The 26930-nt window shown below is 30.9% G+C and overlaps 7 protein-coding genes across 18 annotated transcripts in view; 3 read left to right on the top strand and 4 right to left on the bottom strand.

The window, feature by feature from the left end:
• Positions 1 to 113: 113 nt before the first annotated feature.
• On the bottom strand, positions 114 to 5602 carry LOC122633494 (galactose mutarotase). Of its 6 annotated transcripts, none has more exons than XM_043821443.1 (5): positions 5477 to 5602; positions 1293 to 1501; positions 831 to 1198; positions 327 to 755; positions 114 to 256 (listed from the first exon to the last, which is right to left on the bottom strand). In XM_043821443.1, exons 2-5 carry the CDS (start codon positions 1492 to 1494, stop codon positions 176 to 178), a joined length of 1080 nt encoding a protein of 359 aa, XP_043677378.1. In that variant the 5' UTR covers positions 1495 to 1501; positions 5477 to 5602; the 3' UTR covers positions 114 to 175. The 6 variants fall into 6 exon arrangements, with proteins under 6 accessions (XP_043677378.1, XP_043677374.1, XP_043677376.1 ...); XM_043821439.1 differs by lacking the exon at positions 5477 to 5602 and adding an exon at positions 4663 to 4718; XM_043821441.1 differs by lacking the exon at positions 5477 to 5602 and adding an exon at positions 4663 to 4690 and having other exon boundaries at positions 1293 to 1496.
• A 164-nt stretch (positions 5603 to 5766) lies between these two features.
• LOC122633495 (choline/ethanolamine kinase) lies at positions 5767 to 12180 on the top strand. 5 transcript variants are annotated; one of them, XM_043821445.1, is made up of 7 exons: positions 5767 to 6500; positions 6594 to 6662; positions 8508 to 8620; positions 8783 to 9262; positions 9339 to 9585; positions 11258 to 11422; positions 11522 to 12180. In XM_043821445.1, exons 2-7 carry the CDS (start codon positions 6645 to 6647, stop codon positions 11633 to 11635), a joined length of 1137 nt encoding a protein of 378 aa, XP_043677380.1. In that variant the 5' UTR covers positions 5767 to 6500; positions 6594 to 6644; the 3' UTR covers positions 11636 to 12180. The 5 variants fall into 5 exon arrangements, 3 of the variants coding, with proteins under 3 accessions (XP_043677380.1, XP_043677383.1, XP_043677381.1); XR_006328124.1 differs by lacking the exon at positions 11522 to 12180 and adding an exon at positions 10277 to 10467 and having other exon boundaries at positions 5767 to 6662; positions 11258 to 11396; XR_006328123.1 differs by lacking the exon at positions 11522 to 12180 and adding an exon at positions 10277 to 10537 and having other exon boundaries at positions 5767 to 6662; positions 11258 to 11393.
• Positions 12181 to 12855: 675 nt separating this feature from the next.
• On the bottom strand, positions 12856 to 19071 carry LOC122633507. The gene is made up of 3 exons (XM_043821463.1): positions 18800 to 19071; positions 18636 to 18701; positions 12856 to 13206 (listed from the first exon to the last, which is right to left on the bottom strand). Exons 1-3 carry the CDS (start codon positions 18947 to 18949, stop codon positions 13114 to 13116), a joined length of 309 nt encoding a protein of 102 aa, XP_043677398.1. The 5' UTR covers positions 18950 to 19071; the 3' UTR covers positions 12856 to 13113.
• LOC122633484 (microtubule-associated protein RP/EB family member 1-like) lies at positions 13390 to 16624 on the bottom strand. Of its 2 annotated transcripts, XM_043821421.1 has the most exons (2): positions 14050 to 16624; positions 13681 to 13937 (listed from the first exon to the last, which is right to left on the bottom strand). In XM_043821421.1, the coding sequence occupies exons 1-2, from the start codon at positions 15871 to 15873 to the stop codon at positions 13809 to 13811; spliced, it is 1953 nt and encodes a 650-aa protein (XP_043677356.1). In that variant the 5' UTR covers positions 15874 to 16624; the 3' UTR covers positions 13681 to 13808. The 2 variants fall into 2 exon arrangements, with proteins under 2 accessions (XP_043677355.1, XP_043677356.1); XM_043821420.1 differs by having other exon boundaries at positions 13390 to 16624.
• LOC122633505 (glycine-rich cell wall structural protein-like) lies at positions 17299 to 18487 on the top strand. The gene is made up of 3 exons (XM_043821460.1): positions 17299 to 17721; positions 17840 to 18072; positions 18142 to 18487. Exons 1-3 carry the CDS (start codon positions 17710 to 17712, stop codon positions 18251 to 18253), a joined length of 357 nt encoding a protein of 118 aa, XP_043677395.1. The 5' UTR covers positions 17299 to 17709; the 3' UTR covers positions 18254 to 18487.
• A 232-nt stretch (positions 19072 to 19303) lies between the features above and the next one.
• On the top strand, positions 19304 to 22457 carry LOC122633492 (protein odr-4 homolog). The gene is made up of 8 exons (XM_043821436.1): positions 19304 to 19635; positions 19848 to 20027; positions 20094 to 20293; positions 20428 to 20599; positions 20673 to 20819; positions 20913 to 21123; positions 21204 to 21386; positions 21457 to 22457. Exons 1-8 carry the CDS (start codon positions 19543 to 19545, stop codon positions 21603 to 21605), a joined length of 1335 nt encoding a protein of 444 aa, XP_043677371.1. The 5' UTR covers positions 19304 to 19542; the 3' UTR covers positions 21606 to 22457.
• LOC122633488 (palmitoyltransferase app) overlaps positions 22440 to 26930 on the bottom strand; it is a 5895-nt gene continuing 1404 nt past the window's right edge. Inside the window, exons 4-10 of one of the 2 annotated variants that reach the window (XM_043821429.1) lie at positions 26671 to 26829; positions 26352 to 26489; positions 26122 to 26276; positions 25934 to 26051; positions 25730 to 25842; positions 25551 to 25653; positions 22440 to 23310 (exon numbers count right to left, since the gene is read on the bottom strand). In XM_043821429.1, the coding sequence (XP_043677364.1) occupies positions 23003 to 23310; positions 25551 to 25653; positions 25730 to 25842; positions 25934 to 26051; positions 26122 to 26276; positions 26352 to 26489; positions 26671 to 26829 (1094 nt within the window). In that variant the 3' untranslated portion in view covers positions 22440 to 23002. Of the gene's footprint in view, positions 23311 to 24492; positions 25654 to 25729; positions 25843 to 25933; positions 26052 to 26121; positions 26277 to 26351; positions 26490 to 26670; positions 26830 to 26930 lie in introns of those variants that run through there. The other variant, XM_043821427.1, reaches the window with a different exon arrangement.

Below are 26930 nucleotides of genomic sequence, written 5' to 3' on the forward strand. Positions count from 1 at the left end.
TAAACTAACTTTGAAATACAACTTCTCTGATGATAAGTACCGTCTCTACTTACGAACTTACAACGCCATCTAACAAAATTAACGCAGCGCATAAAGATAGAAATGATTCAAAATGCAGTATTGATATTATTTATTTATACCTTCTATTTACTTCTCATAGATAATTAAAATTCTTTTACTTCTTAACTCCGAACTTGTAGCAAACAGTATGCAGATATAATTGTCCTGGTCTCAGAATACTATTTGGAAAGTTTGCCTGAAAGAGAATCGTATTTGATGAAACCTAAATTGTATTAATTATACATTCGTATAAAACAATGACTCACGTGATTAACAGCGTCAGGATAGTTTTGTGTTTCCAAACAAAGAGCACCGTGTCGGAAATAACGTTTTCCATCTTTGCCAAGTATACCAGTGGCATTAGTAGCAGGTAGAAAATTAGCTGTATACAATTGGACACCTGGTTGATTCGAGTGGACCGTCATATATCTACCTGAACCTACGTGTTCGACTTCCGCAACGAATCGATTTTCATTGACTTTACTACTTTTCTCGGGTAAACAAAAATTGTAATCATATCCGCCGCCAGGTACTTTATCGATGACATCACCAAGTACCGTCGGTTTTCTAAGATCCATAATGCTGTCCTTAACAGACCTGATCTCTCCAGTAGGAATACTGTCTGAATCCGTAACGGTCCAACGATCAGCATTGAGAACGATTCGATGCTTGTACAATTCTTCCGCATTAGTTCCCTAAAAGAGAATTCATTTATTCGACATTCTGTTCTAAAATCCTGATCGTTCGTCTAATTAATAATAATCACGTACATGACCGGCGAGATTGAAATACGCATGATTAGTTAAATTGATGGGAGTAGGTTTACTAGTAAAACTTTTCATTTCAATGAACAATTCTCCATCGTTCGATAATCTAAACGTTGCCGATGCGATTACGGCGCCAGGGAAACCTTCGTCTCCGTCCTCGCTTAACAAGGTCATCACGACAGAACCATTCTCGATTGTAGCATTCCATACTTTGAAACTCCAACCTTTCGTACCTCCATGAAGACTATTCTCGCCGATATTTCGTGATACTTGATATTTTTTACCATCTATAACGAAACGTCCCTTTGCGATACGATTTGCGACTCGACCAACTGTTGCACCGAAATACGGATTATCGGAAGATAGATAACCTATGGAAAATAAATAAATACGATTCTTAATTATCTGAAGAAAATTTAAGAAAGATAAAAAAATGAAAGAAACAAAAAGATAAATGATGCATACCAGAGATATTGTCGAAGCCAAGAAGTATGTCGTCTATATTGCCATGTTTATCTGGTATTCTAATACTAGTTATCGTTGCACCGTACGTGATGATATCCACTTCTTGACCAGCTTCATTTTTTAACGTATATTGTTCTATGACTCGTCCATTAATCGATCCCCAATTCTGGGCCGTTATTAAACTTGATTTACATTCGGTCATACCTAATCTATACGGAAAATGGATTAATGAATTGATTAAAAAATAAGTCTGTTATCGTAGATACATTTACATACACATATGACGATTCTTTTTTAGAGAACTAAAAAAAAAAGGGGGGGAAAAAAATTCGAAACACTATGATTATCGATATTTGCGATAGGATATCATGTTATTGCAATTAGAATATGATATCTTATCCATCTATCATGCGAATCAAAAGTATTCCGTCAAATATTATTGAACGTGATACGATAACAGAAAGTACAAGCCTCAACTTGAAAATTAATTGCAAAGATAGGAGAATTAAGTATCATTCGACACACATACATACGTCGACTTTAAACTTCGATATGTAAATATTTCTTCTTTCACTTTAATTCTATTTAACAGATCTAAATGAAGTCTATGTATTCATTTTTAATCTGCTCTGCATAAAATCACTGTACTTACTAAATCCTCCGCGATAATTTTAAACGACTATATTAAATGAAATGTGTGATAAGGAATTAAACGTAAATATCTTTTTAAGATTAATTGAACATTTCTTCCGTATAACTAGTGACATCTATTCGTACAAAAAGATTATTTCTTATATAATTTCAACGAATTAAATTAATTATATACATATGTATGTATGCGTGTATATGCATATGTATATGTATATATATATATATGTACACGTACGCACACGTATATTACGTTAATTATTAAATTATAATATATAAAAAAATTGTACTGCGTTTTTTAAAAATATTTATGTACTGTTATATCTGATCACTAGATGACTCTGTCAGTCGATATATGAGATGCAAGTACTTTCCCATTGCATTTACGCTTTACATTGATATAAATGGTAATACGATATAACTTATAATTATTTTTGTTATTGTTGACATGACTTTACACATTTCTATTTTATCTATATTTTTTATTTTAACATAAAAACGATCTTATTTAAATCTATAACTAGATAATATCGTTGATAATATTTTACCCAATTAGTTGCACGAGCAACAAAATGATATGTTGCTTTTTCGACATAATGACCAATTAACAAACTCAAAGGGATATATATCACGAATATTAAAAGAATTATTAACTTTAATGAAAATACGTATTAGTTATTAAAAAAATAACTTCACGAACATCACAGGTTAACGTAAACTCGAAGACTGAAAGTAAAACAGATACAAATTTTCTCAGCAATTAACTACAACATCTGTCAAATGAAAAATTGTCGATGTTGTTTCAATAAAACAAAAATGATAAATTAATGATAACACTTGTTAATTTACATATGTATATCGATTGATAATTTATCAAAAAATAATAACTGACGAGCTTTTACTACTCAAGTTTCAAGTTTATTGTGTCGCACTAATGATACATACATATATATACGCAACAAAGTAATAGTATTTAACCTATGCGAGTACGGCTGGTTTGCACATTAGTCATAGTAGATACATCATTAGTCATTAAAAATTAATCGTCGAAACTTTTTGCGTCGAACGCGTTAATTATTTTTATCTGTAAAATAAAAATTGTAAACTTTTCCCTCTTTCTTCATTTTTGAATTTTTCTCGAAACATCGCCAAAATCAATCTTCGTTTTTTTCGAATACTTCCTTCTTTCAAGAAAAATATGTTCTAATAGATTATGTAATTAATATATAAAAATATGAAATAAGAAAGGGAGGCAAATTTGAATAACACAATCGTCATTTAAAATTTGTCTTTTAAAAACAATTGAAATTGTTATGTCGAACGTTTCGAATGTTTTACTTCGTTTAAAATAGATCATTAGAGATGTAAAAGTATTTTCTAATAATTATTACATTTGGACGAAGGTCGTAAAGGTATTAATCAATTGTCGAATAAATCTTAATGAAAAACACGTATATCCAGAATTAAACTGTCTCGATTCTAAAGTCTGAAAATACTACTCGCTCGTTTCTAAATTGAATCAAGGTTGCTACGTAGATAGGAACTATTAGAAATTTGTGGGAAACAAGAACACGTTCATTTTCGTATTAATGCCTTCTTGATCATAGCTACTTTTCTTTTTATTTAAAAAATAAAGTATAAAAATATATTTTATATCACTTATATCCATTTCTGTTTTATTCTTATTTTAAAAATGTATTTGATTTAAAAATTATAATATCAAAATAAAAGATTATAACAAAAAGGTTTTCATAAAAAGTTGATATATTTTAAGTACGGACCGATATAAACAACTGTACAAATACCTCGCAACGAGAAGTTTCAAGTGATAAAAGGTTTTTTTTAGGTAGACACATTGTCGTACTCGATAGGTACATTTTATCATTAATCTTATACAACTTTTCAAAACAATAATCAAATGATAAAAAAAAAAGAAAAACAAAAGAGTGAGAGAGAGAGAGAGAGAGACCATCGTTGGAATTACTCATGAAATTATTTATTATTATGAAATGATTTATTGATATTATCTTTTTTTTCTATAATTAATTGTTTAGATAAAAAAACAAAGAAAAAATGATTGAATCTAAAAAAGAAATATAAAGTCTTTCCAAAGTCTACATGTCTAGTATAATAAATAAGTTGTTAAATCTCGATATCTTAAAATTTTAATGATATAGATTGCTCTTATCGCCGTTCAAATACGATGTATTACGAAGAATTTTTATTGTGATTAGGAAATGCGACGTCACATATGTTTTATTGAATCACTTGTAATAAGCTCATTTTTCGAATCGATAAAGTCAAATATTTCGAGTATATAATGCGTATATCAACGTTTCTTACGTTCCGACTATTTATTATCATAAATTGCATTATATGCAATTACGTCTATCATTGCAGAATTCACCGATGCGCATTTTGCGAATGTACTTAACCTAACTCCTCGTAATTGGAAAGATCGAGGAAATAGGAAGAAAACGTGAAATTTAATGATACCTATGTCTGCCGCTCACAAGTGCATAAACGTCGATCTATGCAATTTAAAACAATCCTAAGAAATTAACTTCGTCAATTTTCTTGCTATCATTCTTCAAGTACACTTAAACTACATATTACATATGTATGTATGATAAGTATACAGATACATACGTAACGAAAAGATAACATCGAGTATAACGATCATTTCAAGCGAAAATATGGAGATTTAAGAAAATCTTTTTACCGTCTGTCGTCATTTCCACGAAATCGACCTAATAAACTCATAAAACGTAGATGAAAGATTAATTTTCGTCGTTGTGTATTATATACATATAAGTAACTTGGTATAACGTAAACTTTGTAACGCGAGCACCGAACGAGCAACATAACCTGAACTAATTAGAAATGAAATCCGTCGTTAGAAGATTCTGGAAAATCTCTCCTTTGATTTCCTATCGTTTTAATCGTAATCGCTGAGCTCATTCTCTAATACATTTTTTATAGTACAATATAATACTTCTCGATACATTTATATACACTATAAATTATTCATTCTTTTTAATTACGAATTTTTTTATCGTAGACGGATAAAAATACTTTCATGCTGTAATGTTCGATCTTGTATATATAAGCAATTAAATACAAGACATTCTAATATCGCGTGACGATAACGATAAAATCGGAAAGTATACGAGAAAGATTAGTATGCACGTTCTTTGTTAATGCGACAGTAGAACTCGATGAGTGTTACCCTACCGATTCGATACAATATCAGTTAAATTTTAATAATAAGAGAATGTTGCTACTTTATGTCAGAAAGATAATACGATACACTTTCCAGTCATTGTGATAAGTCATTGTGAGGAGTACAATTAAAGTAGACGAATATATATAATAGAAGGTCGGAGTGCATAATAACAAGAAATATAAGTAGACAACGATATACACGATGATTCATAGATGTTACATGTTTCTAGCAAAAACTATTCTACGAAAAATTATTCTCTCAACCGTGCAAATACTTCGATACGCATTCAATATCTGTACATTTTATTTACCATGTTGCTCGATTCTTTTCCCTTGAAACAATTTTTTATCGAATAACAATAATAATCTCAAGAGATATTTATTGTGACAAAACATAACACGATGTTAGTCGAACAAAACAATGACCTATTTTTGAGGATTATAAGTTTTAACAGTTTGCAACACTGACGCGATACGAATTCCAGGATAGAAGAATAATCTACGAATGCAAGGTCAAGTGCAGTTGTGGAATCTCACGGTTGGATGATGTAATAATAACACGAGAATTATCATCGATGCATTTCCTTTCCTCGAAATGATTTACTTACAACGATCGCCTTGACGTTATTTAGTCGATGTTTACTCTTTAAGTAATATACAAAAAGCAACGCCATTTTTTCTTTATCTCATAGCTGATTGGTTAATACCGTAGTCGTACGATTCTCATTGGCACGTTGCCACTAACTATTAACAAATGAACGTACACTGGCTCGTACAACTCTACGTTTAGGATTACCTACTCCGCCCTTCCCCCAGTCACAGCTCCTACCATTGTCCTCGAGACTTGGCTGAAAACTAACTTTCAACTCATTCTCATGCGTGTATCGTTGACTGTCTCATTTTCGTTTCGACGAGTTCGAACGATAGACGTGTCGTGACAAATATCTGTTTCTCTTTTTTTTTTGTACGCTAGTAAATATTCTTTTACAGTTTAGAAAGTGTACGACTCTCCTTTCTCTCTTCTTTTCTTTTTTGTTCCGTACCTTAAAGCGTCCTCCATTATTTCATTCGTACTGTTCTTTTTTTCTTACCATCCGACGTTAAACCATAACCAGATACATCAATCCTTCGTCGCATCTTTGTTCTAGGCAATCGTGGCCTAGAATGATCTAACGCCATATTTTACGTAAATTACGTAAACTAGCGAATTAGAGAAAAAGAAAAGAAAAAAAGAAAAACAAAAACACGTCGAATCAAGTTAGATCGCCAAGCCGGTGTTTATAAACTATTACTGTTGTTACTATTACTAACTACTGCTACCACTACGTTACACTTGTACGTCTTCCTTGTGATTTTTTTTCTATCTTTCTACAGCCAGTCTGAAAAGAAAAAAAAGTGATATTTATCAATAATCCATCCGATCGATAGATTTTCTTGTCGAAACATTATCGTTTACCGTACAACTTGGACAAAGCAACAATGGGCATAGAAAATAAGGTGCGTATACAAAAATGGAGAATACGACATACTTTTGTAAATTTATTTTTACATTTTATCGTTTATTTATAAGCACGATGAAGAACGGAAATCTTGTAAACGTTATTGCTTATCTCATTATTTCGAATATGTAATGCACGTAGCTTTTGTAATCTTTTGCGTGATAAAATACTGTGTAAGCAAAAAACATTCCGACGTAACTACGCTCGACATGTGACAGAGGTCTCACCAATAGCCTTCGAAATTTAAGTTGTCTCGTTGTCTACAATTTTATTGTATATTTTTTTCTTTTCTCTCTTATCCTCTCCCCTGTTTTTTTCTTCTATTGTACGAGAAATTAGAAAGATCGACAAGAAGATAAATATCGGAGCTAATTTTTGAAAGATAATTGAAAGTGATCATGTTGAATAATTATGTCATCGTATTCTTCGATACGAACCTGAAAAAAATCTAGTCCGAATGAAAGCAATATCGTTGAAGAATATTCACGAATTAAGAAAAAATTAAGTCAGTTATTTCATTCACAATAGTTTCTCATTGATATTTTCGTTTCGTTTGTATTTTTGTTATTATAAATTTTAATAAAAGAAATTTATTTTTCTTTTATGCTGCGCAAAGTTTGTGTTTAGTTCGTCGCAATTCCGGTAGATGGTGCTAGAAGAACTGGCGCCATTTCTTAAGCATTTCAAAATGTTATTGGCAACGTTTTATCGCGATAAGCGGGATCGAATAATTAGCGAAAGGAGAACGTAAATAACTTCTTTTCTTTTAGAAATAATAAAAAACAAGTGTACATATCGATATTATCGATAAAACTTTCTAGAGAAAACGTATCGCAAAGTAAAGGGTATCCAACGTAAAAGGAATGATTAGATATAGCTACTTGAAATGGAACATCGATCCGAATGATGCGCATGCTTGATGCGTTATTCGTAGAATACAGAAACGACAGGACGAGAATGTTTCTGATAAGAATAATCTCGCAAAGACAATTAATAAATAATTCTTAAAAAAAAAAAAAATTCAAATTCTAAAGGTATTCTTCTTTGTCGTGTGTTACAGTCTAGAAAAAAGAAATAAGAAAGAAAGAAAAAAAAATAGAAATGTGTAAAAGAATTACATATTTGTTTCCACTTGCAGTGTGTGTCTACGATTAACGAAACTTCGGTATCATATTTATGGATAAAAATATTACAAATAATAGTGTTTCGTGCATCGCGTCGTCGGCTTGTTCTTCTTCTTCTTCTACTTCAACTTCTACTTTTTCTTCTTCTTCATTGTGTTCGATACCCATTGAATTAACGTCGATGAAACGATCAGGAGTAACGCCGACGAGGAGTCTGCATTATTTGCAGGATACGAAGGCGTGTCTCTTCGTCTCTTCCTCTTCTACTTCCAAAATATTCTGCCTCTAATAAAAGTGCGGCATCGTTTTAAAATTTCCAATTGATAGGACGCGCACAAATTGAATATATCTTTAACTACTGTTTTAAAGCAGCAGGTTCGATATGCTAAGAGTAATAATTAAGGTTATAGCACGCAACACGTTCTTTCTCTTCTCATTTTTATATTATCCTTAGATTAACTCGTAAAGCACTCCCGTTCTTTTTTTCTTTTCTTTCTTACACGTCTGTATCTTTTATATATGATGTATGCATATATATATATATATATATATATATATATACACACACACACATGCATATATATATATGTGAAAATACGTAACGTTTGTTACGTTTGCACAAATCTCTTTGTAATGTTTTACGATCTATTAACGAAATTTCTTCGCCTTTTGTTTATTGTCTTTCCTTATATATTTCTTTCTGATTTGTCCTCGTACAGATGTCAGAGAAGAATCTCGAGATGAGGGAAAAAGCTGCTCGTATCTGTCGAGATTATCTTCATGGTGTTTGGAAACGAGTTACCGCCGAGAACATCACCCTTAAACGTATCAGGTTGGTAGATCTTTGATTGTTTCAGAACCCGTTTCAAGATCGTACAAGTTATACATTATTAACTTGAATTATATTAGACGATTTATACCAAGTTAAAATAGTTCGTTATAAATAATTATTGATTATTTAATGTACTTTTATTTTTCTCCCCTATCTCTACAGTGGAGGTCTCAGTAATTGGCTTTACAACGTTCAGTTACCAGACGGTGCTGTTCCAATACGCGGCGAGCCGCGGCAAGTCTTATTACGACTGTACGGCCAAGTGCATGGGGAAAGAGCGTTGGAAGGACTTATCACCGAATCTGTCATCTTCACGCTACTTTCAGAGAGGCGGCTTGGCCCAAAATTACATGGTATATTTCCCGGTGGCCGTATAGAAGAGTATATACCGGCTAGGCCATTGTTAACTAAAGAATTATCCGATCCGACATTGAGCTTGATGATAGCTGAAAAAATGGGACAGATACATACCATGCAAGTACCGATCAGTAAAGAACCAACTTGGCTATGGAATACCATGACCAAGTGGCTCGCCACGGCGACAGATATTTTAGAAAATATTGATGAGATCGATTCGTGTCAACTCGAGAACGTCTACGTGTTGCGATCGATCGATCTCGAGCACGAGATTAATTGGTTCAGGTATAAGAATTTAGAAATTCTTTTAATTACGTACGTTTGAGTCGTTTCGTAATGTTCTTTCATCTTTTCATTTTAGAGACCTTGTTAAAAAAGAAAAACATCCAGTCGTATTTTGTCATAACGATATGCAAGAGGGTAATATCCTTCTTCGGCAAAATTCGCGAAAGACCGAGCTGGTTGTTATCGACTTTGAATATTGTTCCTACAACTACAGAGGTTTTGATATCGCTAATCATTTCATCGAATGGCAGTACGATTACACAGCGGCGAAATATCCATTCTTCCATGAACGAACAGGGGCTGGACCAACCAAAGAGCAGAAGGTAAGTTAGCGGCATATTGGGGAAGGGTCGCAAAATTAGATAAAAAAGAAAATTGGTAAGGCTTTCATCAGCTTTTTTCCCTAACTACTTTTACTTCTTTTTTTTGTCATTGTTAGGAGCACTTTCTCCTACGTCCTTATATAACAAATGCACAACAATGTTTTGCAATAGATTATATTATATTATATTATTATATTATATTATGTTGTATTATATCATATTATATTATATTATATTATATTATCATCATGTTTTCGAACGAACGTCATAATGTTTAAGATATCGTGACAAAACTCGCACTTGTTTTAAAGTACGTCTCTTGTTTCTTTTTTCTGTGTTTTAATTTTATTATTATTATCATCATCATCATCATTATTATTATTATTATTATTATTATTATTATTATTATCATCATTATTGTCGTTGTTGTTATTGTTGTCGTTGTCGTTGTTGTCGTTGTCGTTATTGTTGTCATTGTTCTCTTTCTCTTTATCTATTATATTAGGGTAATAATGAAAAAGTAATATTAGCGAAGATTGCCTTTCCTTCCAATAATATTATGATCTCGATACTTGATAAACGAGATACGTACAACAACATCCGTGCGAGAACCACGCGTTACCCCTTTGTTGTGTTGTTCTATTTGCGAGAAGGGTGACATCTTGGCGTGTGTTGCGTGTGTATGTATTAGTTTCACAGGACTGCAATTCACGGGAGAGACAGGATCGATGCACGCTATCGGGATAAATTGGGCGGCATATGAATCTTGCCACTGCGACGTATCCTGACTCGTACTGTCCAAGTTATGGAACCAGAACCACCTGTGCCATCTACCCATGGCGACAGCACACCCTCCCACATCTGCTCGTCTACGAACCTAGAGTACTTTTACACGCACTCACGATAGTTGATCCATAATCTGCGTAGATTCTCGATGCAACCAAAGAAGGCTGTGTGTGTCCTTTTTTTTTTGGTGACGATCACTCAAAATTACTTAATTCATTCTTTTATTTTAGCTCAATGATTCTCTGGTCAATCTTTTAGAAAGAAAAAAAAAAAAAAAAAAAAGAAAAAAAAATGAGACCAGATGAAAATCGTGTAAAATATTATTCGTATGAATTAATAATTATTTATTTAATAATAAAGTTGTAAGAGACGCACGAGAGTGCTTAGAAGCAAAGACATTACTTTGGGTCTTCTAATAATAATGAAAAAATTTACATCATTCTTCATTGACAAGTTATATAAAAGTAAAACGAGGGGACACCTTCTGTATTACTTCTAAGAATATTTTCACTAAGTTAAAGTGAAAAGAAAGTGCACTACACACGCACACAAACACACACACACATACATTATATATATAACGAAAAAGCTTCAAATTCATATCTTATTTTCCAGTTAAACATACCTTTATAATTTTGTTAAGAGATATTTGTTCAACTTAAATTTGTTATTAAAGAGAAATGTCGTACAGAGGCATGTTTAACTTTTGAAGGCAAACATAAGATCAAATTTAGATAATGTACATATCAATTTGTAACACAACTAGTTAGCATACATGTTAAATTTGTTTGCTATCATTAGATAGATAAATAATTAATTAAAGATGAAAATTGATTTTGGAAATATGTATTTATGCGTGATACTAATCATTATATTCTTCCGACAGCTCGATTTTATCAAGAGTTACTTGAGAACAGTCCAGAAGGAATCTCAGACAGAAGAAGAACGTATTATGATGGAAATAAACGTATTTTCGTTAGCCAGTCACCTGTTTTGGGGCCTCTGGAGTATCGTCAATGCCAAATTATCTGAAATACCATTTGGATATTGGGTAAATACAATATATCATTAAAAAAAATAACTCTTGATAGTTGCACTTTACAACAAGTAGTTTGTATATTTCATCTTATATTATTCTATGTATATATAGGATTATGCAGTGTGCAGGCTACAAAATTATCAATGTTTGAAAGAAAAATTATTAGTATCTGGACCTCCTACATTGGATGATGCTATCAGAAAAAAAGTAACGGATACTGATTGAAACGACGACGAATCACTATCATCAACGAGTGAAACTCAACACCCTTTAAGGGAAATTTAATTTTCATCGGTCTGAAACATCAGTATGTGCAATGGATAAATATAGGAAACGTAACGGTAAAAAATATGGCTGATAAAAGAGATTTTGGATCCATCATTGGCAGTGTTATCAAAATACAAAGACGAATCTTTCCATTTGACATGTTTTTCATGAAAAAGTGAAAAGAATTCACGGTGGAAAGATGTGATATAGTATAAATAAGTCGATCGTTTCATAATCTTTTGAGAAAAGATACAGGTATTCGAAAGTATAGCGAGGAATAGGAAAATTGTCTGTTCGAAATTAAAAGGAATGGATATTATAAATAAAAATATGAAAAAAAATTATTTAAGCAAAAAGCGGAGAGGATGTACACCGCACCAGAACGATCATTAAAATTTGATAAATATGTGTCTTAACTGTTTACAATGTGAAAGTCTACTTGCCTGCAAATAATTGCACTGTACTTAAAAAACTTAGATTATACACGAATTCACGTTTATTTTTTCATTAAAAAAAAAAATAATAATAAAATAAAAGATTATATTTTGCACGCTTAGTATAGAAACTGGTACGGTAGCTTATTTTATTAATTTGTAAATATTTCGACAAAATTCAACAGCAATAATTTCTGTTCTTAATCTGTACATTAATAATTGATATGTTATGTTAGATTATACAAACACTTAGACGGAGAGAGAGAAAGAGAGAAAGGAGGGAAGTAAATAGAATTGCCATCATAAATCATTTATAGCAAAAGACAATTTGGTAGAATTAAGCTGGACAGATGATTTTACGATCAGTCACAAGTATCTATTTGATGATGCACAAACAAACGATATTCGTTATATAATTAGGAATATTTTAATTATATTATATTAAATTAATACTAAAAGAAAATCATTATCATATTTATATCATTAACATAGTTTATATCGTGACGATGATGATGTCCATTTGTAAATTTCTTTACTGCTCTCTACCAGTGTTGTATATTGCTTCATATTTTATTGCACGATGATAATATTCGCATTTTTATTGTACATATATATAGGGACAGTATACTAATAATGAAGATTCTTGGACAGATATTTGAATCTTACATTGTAAATATATACACGTATATATATATATAGATAGATAGATAGATAGATAGATAGATAGATATATATATTTTTAAATAAAAATGCTCTTTAAAAATGTTCATTTTATTATATTATCGAAATATCGATTAAATATATTTTTTTTAACATTTCTTAAATAAATAATCATATTTTTACACATTGGCAAACTATACGTAACGCTTTTAGCTTATATTTTTAATAGTGAAGATAATTTGAAATAAATCAATTTCTGATGATACTATACATGTGAATGCGAAGAACATTATTAAATGGCAGAATACATATTCTTTAACGTATGTTTATATATTTTTTATTTTATTCGATCAGTAAGCGTGTTTTTAAATTTTCTAAAATTTCGGTCATTTTATTCTCTAACATGTTGCGACGTTTTATCTCCTCATTTTTAGCCTGTAACAAAAAATTGTTATTAATACGAAAAAACGACGAACTATATGTAACTGTATGTATGCTATGTTTCGAGGGAAGAAACAATGTCAATAATATTACATTTATAATAACAGTTTAGATTTTATTTAAACAATCTATAATCATTCTATACAACATAACATATCATGAGTGATAAAAGAACATAAAATTATTATAGTAATTATATTGTAATACATTTCTTCTTTCTTTTAGATTATTATAAGTCTCGTTGATGATTTAGATTTTTTTTTTTTTTTACGATATAAGTCTTTTATTAAGGTAAAGTGTGGGCTGCTGATAGGTCGCATAGTGCATTGGTACGAATGGTGCAAGGTATCTTAAAGTACTCGGATTTCGTTCATAGATCATTGTACGAGTAGGAATGATAGTGGTTGGACGATGTATATTTTCCTTTGAATTTTCATTCGTATTCACAGGAACGCGCACGTTCGTTTGTTCCGTACTATCAAAAACAAAATCAAAAGGTGCTGGCCAAATTTGAAGTTCTTTGCTCTCTCCTTCATGCAATTTTTTCTCGGTTAATCTTTCTGGAAGACCTATTTTAGGAGTTAGGTCCTCCGCCTTTAATTTTTGTTTTTGTGATTTTTTTTCATCGGTTGTACTCCTTGCGTCGGCGATACTTCTTGAATGATCTTCTTCTTTCTTGACTTTTTCGGTTTGGAAACGACGCGCTTTAGCTTCTTCGATCTCCTCTGGTCCGTAAACATATCGAATTGGTAAAATGTATGGCGAGTGTTTAACGATAGCAAATTCGTTAAATGATTTATTTTTTATCGGAATGACATTATTACGAATGTTACTTACCTTCTTAGATTTCAATTCGTCAGAATTAACGTGTTTAGTCTTATCTACGAATTTAGTCGATTCGCTATTCTGAATTGGATCATTTTTATTCGAAGTCGGATCATTCTCGTCTTTCGGATTCTCCGATTCATTTCTATCATCTTTTTCCGATCGATCGGTATTTTCTAAATTATATTCTTCGTATTTGTTTTCTAATGGTATAATCGCGTATTCTTCTCTGAGTTTTTTATACGGATCTTCGTTATTTTGCTCGTGGATTTTCGACTCGGGCCTTTCCTCGTACTTTTCTTCAGATTCCTCGATATAATCAGAAATATTTGGAGGATCCTGAGGATTGGTTTGTTGATTGTTAACGTAGTCGTAATAATTAGCGATTCTCTCATCGACCAAAGCTCGATTGTCTAAAATTTCGCCGTAACTATCGCGAAGCTGTTGGGGTGGTCTCTCTTTTTCATAATAATCACTTATGGGTAATGGTTTATCGTATTTCACATTGGTATAATTATTATCGTAGACTTTCGTGATCGGCTCTTTTAAATCTTCTTGTCGTTCGTCATTTCTAGAAGAATCATCTTCGTCGTAATCGTCATAGTCTTCGGTATTTTTTTGCTTTTCATTCGTAGGACCTTCTCGCGGATAGCCTGGATGTTCTTCGTATCGTTCGCGCGAATTTTCAGACTCTTCGTCGTTACCCTCGTCCTCGTTGTTTCCATGTTTATCTTCTTTAATATTCCCTGAATATTCTCGTTCTCGATCATCACTATCATTTTCACGATCCCTCGATCCTTCGCTTTGTCCAGAATGATCCTCTTCCCGATAACTATGATTTCGTTCTTTCTCTCGTTCCTTTAATTTCTCAGCACATTCTTGCTGTTTACGTTCCAACTGAGTTATTCTTTCTTCGTGCAACTTTTTCCAATAAGGCTCGCTAACATAAACGTTATGTTGAAATTTACTTTCCGGTATACCTACATCCTTCTCATTTCGAATTTCTTTATTTTCCACGGTATAATTCTCTATATTCTCGTTCTTTCTATAAACAATTTCTTGTTCCTTCCTACGCGGCATGTTCGTATTTTTAATAGAAAAATTAATTTTCGTTGTTGGAGATATCGGAGGTGGAAGATTAGGTGCGATGGGTAAAGGGATTTTGACCAAGTATGGACTTAACAAAGGTGGCCTATATTTTAGTGATTCTCTTATATCAAACGATGACATTGTACTGAAAGATGATGGGGTCGTCGATAAAAGTACAGGCATCGATGGTGGTGATGATGATGATGACGATGATGACGATGCAGGAGTTGTTGTTTGAGTACCATGAAATATTCTTTCATATTGTTGCAAATGTCCAACCACGTCGGACCTATTACCAAAATTAACAACACCGGTAAATCTGATAGTTTCTCTTTGTCTAGGTCTTGTCGTTGTTGTCGATGTTGGCATTGTCTGAGTGGGAGAAGCTGTGGAAGCTTGATTAGGCGAATTCGAAGGTTGCATCGGTGGCATAAAAGAACTTTGATTGTTTCCCGATGCACCAGGATTATTGTCAGATCCAACTGGATTTGGAAGTGAAGCCAATTGTATTGGAGTTGGAGTGTATCCAAAAATCTGAGCTAAGCCTGACAAAATTAAACCCAACGCACGTTTATCTCGATATTTTTCCACTATATTCAGATTTTCCTTGTTATCATCGATGCTTCTCGGAGAAGAGATTTTCTCTACGTTGGTCGAATTCGGAAACGAGTGGCTCTTGCATCCGACGCCATTTGTATTTATGAAGTAGAACAAGTAGAGTATACAGAGTGATCCGTTGAGTTTCATCGTCGAAGAAACACTTTTCTTTTACTCTTTTCGAAATAATATTGGCTTCACACATTGAACGACATGGCAGGTCACTGTAACTCTTATAACATGTAGCTTTCAGAATGATTTCACTCACTTCGAATGATGTTTCACGAATGATATGAAAATGTACAAATAATGCACGGATTTTTTTTTTTTTTTATAAAGAATCAAAAGAATTTAAATGTTCGAACGACGAGCCAACAAAGACATTTAATATGGTAACAAATCTTTTCGGATATTAAAAATGTAATGCTCACGAGTCGACGTCAGTCTTTGAACTGAGGAATGGTATATGATTAGAGAGAACAAATTTTTGCATAATATCGGAAAGAAATGTCGAGAGTTTCTCTTCAATTACACGCATCCACTTGTTGATTTGTAACAACTGAAGCGGCACGATGTACTATATCCAAAGGGAAACTTTTAAGACTGACGAATTAGCTGTATCAACTTTTGTTGAATAACGTAAAATGTTATATACCACGGTTGACTTGACAGAAGAACTTTTTCTTAATTTCATAGTCGCACTCATAAAATCCAACTGTGCGAAACGTATATTCTATAATAATTTTTTGGTTATTAAGAAAGAACGTTCTCGAGGAGAAAACTTTCCCCTTCTCGGGCTCTCTCTTTCTCTAAGCTCTAGTACAATTTTAATCTATATATTTATTTGTATGTTTTCATAATAATGTTTTCTATAAGTCGCAAATTCAAACAATGAATACGAAGAAGGAAAGATCTTTAATTTCACTTGGTTTTTTATCGTGATCGAGCGAAAGTCGATTTATTTATTATCATTTATTAGAAACTATAGAAAAACGAGACGGAAAAGCTCCGAAGAAACGAAGAAAGTAATTAAATTTTTTTCTACATAGATCGAAGGGAATAACGACGACTGTGGTATGGATAATTTTGCTCTAAGAAATTACATCATTTTGCTTCGGTAATAATGGAAGAAAAAAAGGAAGAGACATTCACGATGTTTTGCGAAAGTTTGACATAGATGACGTTCAACGATTCGAAACGTACAAATTGCCATGGCTTGGTCTTTTTCTCGATGATGAATGTCTGCCTGAAGAACGAATTACGTTCAATCGGATACCTTCCGATTCGACTTTCGTAAGCACCGGAGCTATTCAACTTATTCTCCAACGGGAGAAAGTTTGCGCCACTGGCTGTGTGCCCACCTGTGTGGATATCAGTTTCCTAATCCGGTGCTACAAAACCTCCCGGAATCAAAGAAGGAAGAAAAAAAAAAACTAGCTCTCTATACTGACAAAACAAACTCCGATACAACTTGTGGAAAAAAACAAATTTATTCGAGCATTACTATCGAAGTCTATTCATTTTACGTTTGATTGAAACGGATTTGAATTGATTTAATTTAGCAGCTTCAGAGAGAGAAAGAGAGAGAGAGAGAGAGATCAGAGGATATTATTTTTCTAATAATAAATATTAATATTTTGCTTCCATCAAGTTGTATTCGCAGTATTATGCTATCGACAAATATAGTTTTCTACGTTTGAACAACATACCGGTATATACATGCAGACGAATTGAATTCCGCGTTCAAGTCACTCCCTTTAAATCAAATCCTGCAATGATCAGTCTTTGGGACAGGTTATTACGTGGTCCAACACTATTCTCTAGGTAGGACCAGTTTCACAAAGTTGTTAGCCATTAGATGAACGTGAACACACACCGATCTTAGAATTTACCGTATCTTGATGAACGAGTTACATGAACAACTTGGTATAAAAGAAGTGTTAACTTTCCGTGTTCACGTTAGTTCAACGGTACACGTGTCTTAATATGAAGCTACTGGTAAGACATCGAACAAGTCTTTTGTGATAAAAGGATTAAAGAAAATCATCAAATTGTAAAATATATATGCCATGTAAATAGATAATGGCGTGTCTGAATATGTTTTTATTTTATTTAGTTGCTGCTTGGATTGATCGTCCTGGTCCTTGGCCAGGAAACAATTGTTTCTACGAGATCCAACGACAATAAGGAAATAGAACAGCAAGCAACAACGATACTCCAAGTACAACCAAGCGGTCAAGAAAACGAAGCCAACAAAAAATTAACGAAGAGAAGTTTTGGTTGGGGTCCTTGGGGATACGGAGGTGGTTATGGTGGTTACGGTGGTTATGGTGGTTACGGTTGGCCTTGGTAAGAATTTCTTTCTCGATTAGAATAATAAATCTATAATTTTTTTTTTTTAATATTTCTATTTTTTAGGTATGGTGGGTGGGGTGGTGGATGGTATGGTGGTTGGTACCCTGGCTGGCCTTGGTGGTACGGTGGTTATGGAGGTTGGTATGGTCATGGTGGATGGTACAAAAAATGGTAATCTATGAAACGTAAACAGATTATCATTTAGTATACGTGCGTCATCATTAGTGATATCTAGCTATCGAAGAGAAGTTTAGTTCGTAATCACGATTACATTTTTAACGAAAGGAAATTAATTAGAAGATCAAGTTGATCGAAAATAAGTAAAAACGACGATACTCTAGTTAAATTTTAACACGTAAAGTTGGCTAGCGAATAAGTTCAATATCATTGCTCACGCATCATCATGTTTATATATGTATATATATATATATATATATATATATATATATATACATACATATGTCAACTAATTCATTTATATATCGCATGCTGACTAAATGAATAAAATATGAATTCATAGAAATAATCGATATAATTATAAACTTTTTCATACAAACCTTCAATCGTTTCCTCAAATAAGTTGTCAGTATTTCCTCGCATATTGTTAAGTTTTCATTAGTATCCTAAAAAATATATATATAAAATAATTTTTATTTATTTACTTATATATTTTTTATTTAATTGTATTAAATTCTATTTTACAATTACATTCAATATTAACCTTTAACATATTCGTAAGCTCCTGGATCTTTTGTAGTTTAGCTTGTTGCTCTTCAAAAATTGACTGATTATTGCGCTCATGATTGACGTCTGTTGAAAACATAGCAACAAACGAATATCTTATTATATTTTTAACACCTTTAATAAACATACGCAAGATTTGTCTACGCAGTAGTTTATTGCATGTTTTGACAGACAGCAGTGGTTAGATATTACGTTGCTTAGAAACCAAAAGGCAAACAAACATGTATCTATATCGTACAGTTCATATAAAAAAAAACAATATCTAAAGCATATTTTATTAATAATTTTCTAATAATATATATTCCTTATCGATCTAATTAAACATTAAAAATATACAGTTTTAAATTATTAATCGTAAGTATGCAAGCAGGGCTACTTTTTACACGTACGTAAATTTGTTGCCTATTATCAGGGATGTCTTGTTCAAATTTATTTGTACATTTCGTCGCTAGATGGCGCTCAAAGACTACGATAATCAATTCTGTAAAGTTCTATATTTTTAATATTACGATATAAATTCTTCTTATAGAAATCAGATCTCTTATTTATTCGTCTAAATTAAATAAATTATTTTTTTTTATATGTAACGATTTCATACGAGATTATTACTTGATACTATAAATCAAAGAAGAAATTTGCGTAGTTGTCAGTAAGAGAGTTAAAAGCGCGCCAGATTATTTATTTAATACGTAGCACCAAAAAGAAACAAAACAAAAGAAAATGGGACGTACTGTAATATCCGAAGTATCTGTTCGTTCTCGTTTAACATCCTTCGGGACATCAGGATACGAAGTGGGATTAATCTTAGGACAGGTACATTTGTTTTTCATAATTTTTTAACCCTTTCTCGATCGTTCATTTTTCTTTGAATCTAACATATGTCATACTTGGACAGATATAAAAGAATATTTGTAAATATGATTATATTATTATTTAATAATAACTTAAAAAAATTGTACCTTCGTCCATTGAATATTTAATCGTTATTATTATCAATACACAAATTGAAATAACATATATTTTAGAGTTTAGAAAAAGAAGATTATTTAGTACATTTAGCAAGAACACCACCGCCGCGTACTAAGAATGTTGTGGAAGAAACATTGATAAGTTCTTCAGAAGATACAGATGAAAATAATTTAAAAAAATGTTTCAAATCTATTCGAGATATACCAGAAAGTTGGCTTGCAGATCATGCCAACGATGTGAGTATTCAGTTCTATTTTAGAAACCAACCAAAATATTTGTCATGTGTTATTTTTCAAATAAAGGTTACAAGAATGTTACCCGGTGGAATGCGTATACTTGGTATATTTCTGGCTGGACCTGAGGATACTTTAGATAATAATGCTAATGTACATAAGTTTAGATCAATTCTTCTTACAATTCAAAGAAATTTTTTATTGAATAAGTATCTTTATGGAAATAATCAACACAATTTTATATTAACCTACAACAGTATAACGCAAAGGTAAAGAATTTTTTTAGGCTCGATCTTACTCTGTATTTAATCTTACAACAGACATGTATTTGTGTAAATTGGTTATAGATAAATTGATTTAATCCAATTTTAATTCTATCTACATTTCAGTTTTTAATTCACAGATATGTCTGTAAATTGGTAGATGATGTAAAAAGTGGTATATTAAGACAAGTAGATATCAAGTTTCGAACTCAGAGTATTCCTTGGCTTGAACTTGAAACTGCTGTTAATTTAGACAGAATGTTTTGTATAGCTGCAAATAAAGAACCTGAATCGCTTAAAGAGCAATTGCAGGTACAATCAATTCTAATTATAATGATATCTCTTGTATATATAAAATGAAAATATATTGTCTATTGAATTATAGGAGATATTGGAAGATGTATCAAATATGATAGATTCTGCGCTTGTTATGATAGCAGGAAAAATCAGATCGTCTAATGATGCAATTGAAACGGTAATTGCAAATGAAAATAATAAAAACCAACTCGAGGTTGATTTGTATATTCCTTGTGTAAGTAATGTGATACAATTTACAGTTTGTAGCTAACATGATTTTCTAAAATTTTTTCTTGTGATTTACATTTTTTATTGATTTTACTTACAGGAGAAATCAGCTTCTACAGATGTAAAAGTAAAACCTAGTAGCGAATCGATGTGGTTAATAGGTCAATTGGTTAGTAAAACATTTGTAACTGGCAAAACAAGTATTGAAGAAGCTACTGCAGCAATAAAACAAGATATAGTAAGATCATTGGCCAGTAGATTAGAAATGCACGTGGATAGTTTGATCGAAGAGGAAGATGGTTCTCCTGAAGGTTCATTTGTCTTATTATGAAATTATATATTATTATGAAATTATATCATCATTCTGATTAAAATCTATTATTTGTTTTAGAAAATATTACATTACATGAGCCTCCAAGAAGAATATTGATACACTTGCATAAAAGTAGAGTAACATTATCAAGTTATCTATTTCCTGGTGAAGAACCACAAGAAGCATTGGTATATTTGCAAGAACTGTTAGATGTAGATGTTGAGGATCTAGACATCCAAAAAGAAATAGAATGTCATGCAGGTAACTTATTGCAATTATTATTATTTGCTAAATATGAAAATAATAATATTCGTTATTTATATTGATACAGAAGCCATAGATACTTGTCAGTGTGGTCCTCCTAGTATACCTGTAAACACTGAAAAGATAGAGAATCATCTAACTACTCTACATATTATTGGCTTAAGTATAACAGTTTTTATAATTGTGGCTGCAATTCTTTTCCATCATCTGTATTAATTAAATACAAAAAAGGGCTGATTCTCATTATATATTATATATATATATATATATATATGCATACGTTATATATGTAAGTATATATTTTATATATATACACACACACATGTAAAGAATGTTATACACAGTTTACAGAATAATTCTATATTGAATTCTATATAAAAAATAGTCGTTAAATCTTTCTCAAATTGCACTATATTATAATTTTCTTAAGATACATCTACACAATATATTCATGTATATATACATATATGTATATATATACAGAATGTCATATACATGTATTATATACAAAAAGAATATATATGGTCATTGTAATTGCAATTTTTTTATGTAATATACAGTATATATAATATAATATTCCTGCTATATCATTGAATATTTAACTATCTATGTAAATAATATGTTTCATGACCATGCCAAATCAAATAACAAGATGCTGTATTAATAAAGTTATTCATAAATAAGGCAGTGGTAATCATATTATTTCCTTTTTTTAAATGCTTGATACCAACACGGCATCATTTTAGTAAAGTTTTTAAATGCTTAAATTTTATACTATTATGCTTATACTTATTGTATTTACAAATGGTTTTTACACTGTACACAATAATTCTATTGGAAAGACATCATTTTGAAGTGTTATTATAAAAAAGTTCAATAGTAAACATTTGTGTGTCATACTTATACTTAATCTTATATATGCACTCCACAATGTGTAACAATCAATACTGTAAGTGCATATTAGAAGCGCAAATCAGAAAATTTGTATAAACATGTACTAATCTGTTATAAGAGCCAATATTTGTATAAAAAATAAAAAAGTTAGAGTAATTAACTGTAAGTAGTAAATAGTGCCGCTTTAATGAATTTAAAAAATACCAGTTTGCCACAGAAATCCGCAAGAAATATTTGTAAACATTTGTATTGTTTCAGTTTATATATATATACACATATGTACATATATATGTGTGTGTGTGTGTTTTATTACAATTAACCTAATATAATCTGTAAATATGAATAAAAAAAATTATCAGTTTACTGTTAATATCAAATCCAGGTCCCTGTGGCTGTGAGAAATATAAAATTGAGCTTTTCTTTTTTAATATTTTCGAATCTACTATTTTGTATAAATCACAAAAATTGGTAATCTTTGATTATAGAGAACAACACTTACTAATTCATAGCAATTACTACACATACTTATATATCATCATACAAATAGGCCTAAAGTTTGATATCATTTCTAAATATGTGTGTGTATGTATGTATAATAACTGTCTGTTAGTAAATACTCTCATATAATGTTGAAAAAAAATTGTTTTTCAATTTATTAAATAAAAAAAATGTATGTGTAATGTATGTGTAAATTAAGTCAATCATAAAAATAGATTGAATTATGATACTGCTCCCATTTTAATAAGGCCTACTTGGCTTCCTCTACCAACACTTGCATCTTCCAATGAATCTAAATCTAAAGCAGATTCGATCATAGTCGTGTCTTGTAATAATCTAAGCCTGGATGCAGACAATGGAGTAGTCACAGTTACTGATGGTATTGAGGTGGTATCCAATGTAGAAGAAACCGCAACATTTGGACGCGGGGGAAGTGGAGCAATTTCGTCAATATCAATCGGAGCAATATTGAGCGATGCTAATGGTACTTCGTTGGTAACTAGCTGACTTACACTATTCGTAGTACTACCTAGAAAAAGATGAGCAATAAAATATAAATAATTTCTTCATATTTTATCTAAGAGGAAGATATGCACATATATATATATATATATATATATATATATATATATATATATAATATAATATGGAAAATATATCATGAAATAAATATCAAAGTATATACAAGTTATTCTGTACCTTTGCAATGTACAACTTATGTAAGCATAATCATACATTAATTTATTATGTTTTAATTCACACGACTTTGTACAACGTGTATGTGTTGATAGTGTGTGAATTTTATATTATTGTTTTATTTATAAAGAAAACAGAATGTGCTCATTCTCGAATATACAAATACCTTTATATAGTTAGATTCCTCCATCACCACTGTTTTCTTTTCCAAATGTAAAAAATATTTCAAGTAATTTTATATATATATATAATAATATAACTTGGATTTTATACTTGTATGATTTACTAATATATGGTATCTATATTCCGTGCATAACGAAAACTTTGGAAATATTTTATTTCTATGTAAAAAAATTAATAATAAGATTGAACACCGATACTATTTATATTTACAAAGCTATATTTATCTATAATAGAAATTCATTAATTTTTTTTGTTAATTTTTTTATAAGAAAAAAGCCAATGTGTATATTACTAATATCTGAATTATGACAATATTCTAAAATTAGTTTCGCGTGACAGAAAAAATAATAGATATGGCATAGTGATTTAGTAAAGTCATTAATAATGCCAACCCATTCATTTATTAGAACATACACTTAGTTCAGATGTAAGAAAGTAAACTTACCAAATGGAATTCTCTGAGCCCTCGATAACAGGATGTAATTTGAACAAAGAAAAATGATTCATTGAATTGTTATCGAATAATTTGACAAAAGCATTAGTAACCAGTAAAAATATTGTTAAATCCTACAGAAAAAATCTAGAAAATATAATTGGCAGAAAAGCACCTTTTTGGATAAAATCCTTCCTAATGATAAATAGAAATTCAGTAACAATACAAATGATATTTATATATATATATATATATTCTCAAAAGTACAATATCAAAATTAATCAAATAATGTAAAAAAAAAAAAAAAAAAAAAAAAAAAAGAAGAAGAAAAAGATAAAGAAGAAAGAAAGAAATAATAATAATAAATAAATAAAAAAAATAAAAAGAAAAAAAAACGAAAGTTCATCATTAAGATGCGTATATAAACGTTTGAAAGAATATTTGATACTTTACAAAAAAATTATTTATAAATGTATTATTTACTATATACACAGCTCTGTTTAATAGTATATCATAAATTGCTTCTAACAACAAGATAATAATTTGATACATTGCACATTGTATTAATGCACTACAACTTTTTGTTTTTAAGAAAATACTACCAGTGCCATTTGGATACTACATTATATCCAATGTTATGATTACCTTATTATTATTGCCAGCTATGCTGCAATCATATTACATGTTACAAAGGCGAGGCTGAATGTTGTAAAGCTGTTTTGCAGCTTTATTAATATTTACTAATGCATAATGAAAATGCATTTTCTATAATGAATGTTAAATGTCATCATTATCACTCATAGAATTCATGATAAATCGTCGATTTAAAAGATCTTCTTCTGTACTATCGTTAGGACAAAACGAATTGTCAACATATGATAAATTATTACTTAATGGATTTGAACCAAAACGGCTATCTATAAGTCCTATTGCTTGAATCGGTATACCAGTAGCACCTAATATGCGTGCTGGTAATATATTTTTTGGTAATGGATATTTTATACTATGATCAGTGCATCTTAGATTATTGTATTTCATAGTATGATGAGCCTGAGGGATTCGTAAAGGATCTTCGGAACGACACTGAGGAAATTTTTGTAAATCAGAGTAACCATTCTTTTCATCAATTTTATATCGTAATGTATCCTCCGAATATCTTTGCGGATATTTTTGAAGATCGATTGCATATTTGTGATCTTGTATGCACTGATCATATATGAGATTATTATCTGAACACCTATGATACTCTTCTCTACATCTATGAGGATATTTATGTATACCTTTTTGAAATTCTGGATTTATCCTATCATTTACATTATATTTCATATGTTTTGTAGAATCTTGAGGACAATGTTGCATAGGATATGGTGGAACATAAATATCACTGATGTACTGATGAGAATATTTGGGAAGATCATCAGTACAGCGAGAAGGATGCCGTAAAAGAGACAACTCACCATTAATAGATTCTAATCTTGGAGAATATCGACCAGTAACAAGATTATTCATAGAATCCGTAAGTTCTGTGGGAACATTTGTCTGCATGCCTGTTCCATTGGACTATAAATCATAGAATTCAAAGTAAACGCTTTCTTTTACCCAAATATTAAATAAACATTTTAATAAACCATCCTACCTGTGGTTGCACGATCTTTACAGTTCCATATGACTTATTATTAGCTATCACATTTTCATCAGAAACTCGTTCCTGCTCTGCCCGATACTCGGGTGTAACTATTCCTCTACGATCTGCACGCAGATAAATATAAATGCACTTTATGGATTAATAACAAATGATCTTAAAAAAAAAAAAAAAAAAAAAAAAAGTAATAAAAATTACCAATTAAACTTGGTGGTGAAGGACCGCATAAGACATAGAAACAATTTCCACAAATATTTCCTCGACTATAAGGATTAAAACTCTCTTGGCCTATTTTACTTGTGAAAGAACCTTTGATCTGTAAGTACGACAGAAATTAATATATTTATCTTCAATTATTGACAATTTGCAACTTTTAATATACTCACATCTTCATTAGTTGTTTGATTACTCGTGGCTAAATATGTGTGAAAGCCAGCAAGACCCAAAATACTCCAAGCAGAAAGAAAACATATCACTCCTACAATGACACTACCAGGAGATAATTTGACAGCTTCTAAAAATGGTCTGTCATCTCTTGTAACTAAATTTAATAAAAACAAACAATTGTTATAAGATATTTTGATATTACATTTTTTTTCAGCATAAAAATACTCACGCATTATTAAATGTGTAACAGCACAGGCAAATATAAAAACACATAGGAATGCTAAAGAAACTATAAAAGCATAAAAATATCTATAATTTCTTCTACCAACACAATTGCCAACCCACGGACAATGATGATCAAATCTTTCTGGAATAATTGAAAATAAAATATATATCGTTGTTGATGGATTATATATATATATATATATATATAATACACACACACATATATATATACATATACACATATACACATTAACCAAATTTTCGAAACATTAAGGACAGGTATAAAACAAACACTAAATATATACTAAAATTCCTGAACCTACCTACACAATTATCGCATAAGCTACAGTGCGAGGCTCTTGGTGGTCTAAATATCTTACAAGTAAAGCAATATTTCAACTTTACAGGCTGTCCTCGTACCAATACTTCTTTTGTTCTTGGAGGTGGTCTATATGTTTTAGAGTTACCATTATTTGGTACTTCTGTATCAGCACATGCAAAAGACATAAATAGGTAAATACTTAACAAAATATTCACAAGCTGGACATTATCATAAAGAAAAAAAAAAAAAAAAAAAAAAAAA

The sequence above is a fragment of the Vespula pensylvanica genome, chromosome 12 (assembly GCF_014466175.1).
Source record: "Vespula pensylvanica isolate Volc-1 chromosome 12, ASM1446617v1, whole genome shotgun sequence".
In the NCBI taxonomy this organism is placed as follows: Eukaryota; Metazoa; Arthropoda; class Insecta; order Hymenoptera; family Vespidae; genus Vespula; species Vespula pensylvanica.

Coding starts and splice junctions, on each gene's coding strand:
- LOC122633494 (XM_043821440.1), bottom strand. CDS start 2,535: ATGTCGAAAAAGCAACATATCATTTTGTTGCTCGTGCAACTAATTGG. Junction 756..830: donor ATTTCAATCTCGCCGGTCAT/GTACGTGATTAT, acceptor ATTCTCTTTTAG/GGAACTAATGCGGAAGAATT. Junction 257..326: donor ATCCTGACGCTGTTAATCAC/GTGAGTCATTGT, acceptor ATTCTCTTTCAG/GCAAACTTTCCAAATAGTAT.
- LOC122633484 (XM_043821420.1), bottom strand. CDS start 15,873: ATGAAACTCAACGGATCACTCTGTATACTCTACTTGTTCTACTTCATA.
- LOC122633505 (XM_043821460.1), top strand. Junction 18,073..18,141: donor GGTGGTTACGGTTGGCCTTG/GTAAGAATTTCT, acceptor TCTATTTTTTAG/GTATGGTGGGTGGGGTGGTG.
- LOC122633507 (XM_043821463.1), bottom strand. CDS start 18,949: ATGTTTATTAAAGGTGTTAAAAATATAATAAGATATTCGTTTGTTGCT. Junction 18,702..18,799: donor AGCTTACGAATATGTTAAAG/GTTAATATTGAA, acceptor TATATTTTTTAG/GATACTAATGAAAACTTAAC. Junction 13,207..18,635: donor ATTTGAGGAAACGATTGAAG/GTTTGTATGAAA, acceptor TTTTTGTTACAG/GCTAAAAATGAGGAGATAAA.
- LOC122633492 (XM_043821436.1), top strand. CDS start 19,543: ATGGGACGTACTGTAATATCCGAAGTATCTGTTCGTTCTCGTTTAACA. Junction 19,636..19,847: donor TGGGATTAATCTTAGGACAG/GTACATTTGTTT, acceptor CATATATTTTAG/AGTTTAGAAAAAGAAGATTA. Junction 20,028..20,093: donor TTGCAGATCATGCCAACGAT/GTGAGTATTCAG, acceptor TTTCAAATAAAG/GTTACAAGAATGTTACCCGG.
- LOC122633495 (XM_043821445.1), top strand. Junction 8,621..8,782: donor ATCACCCTTAAACGTATCAG/GTTGGTAGATCT, acceptor CTATCTCTACAG/TGGAGGTCTCAGTAATTGGC. Junction 9,263..9,338: donor CACGAGATTAATTGGTTCAG/GTATAAGAATTT, acceptor TTTTCATTTTAG/AGACCTTGTTAAAAAAGAAA.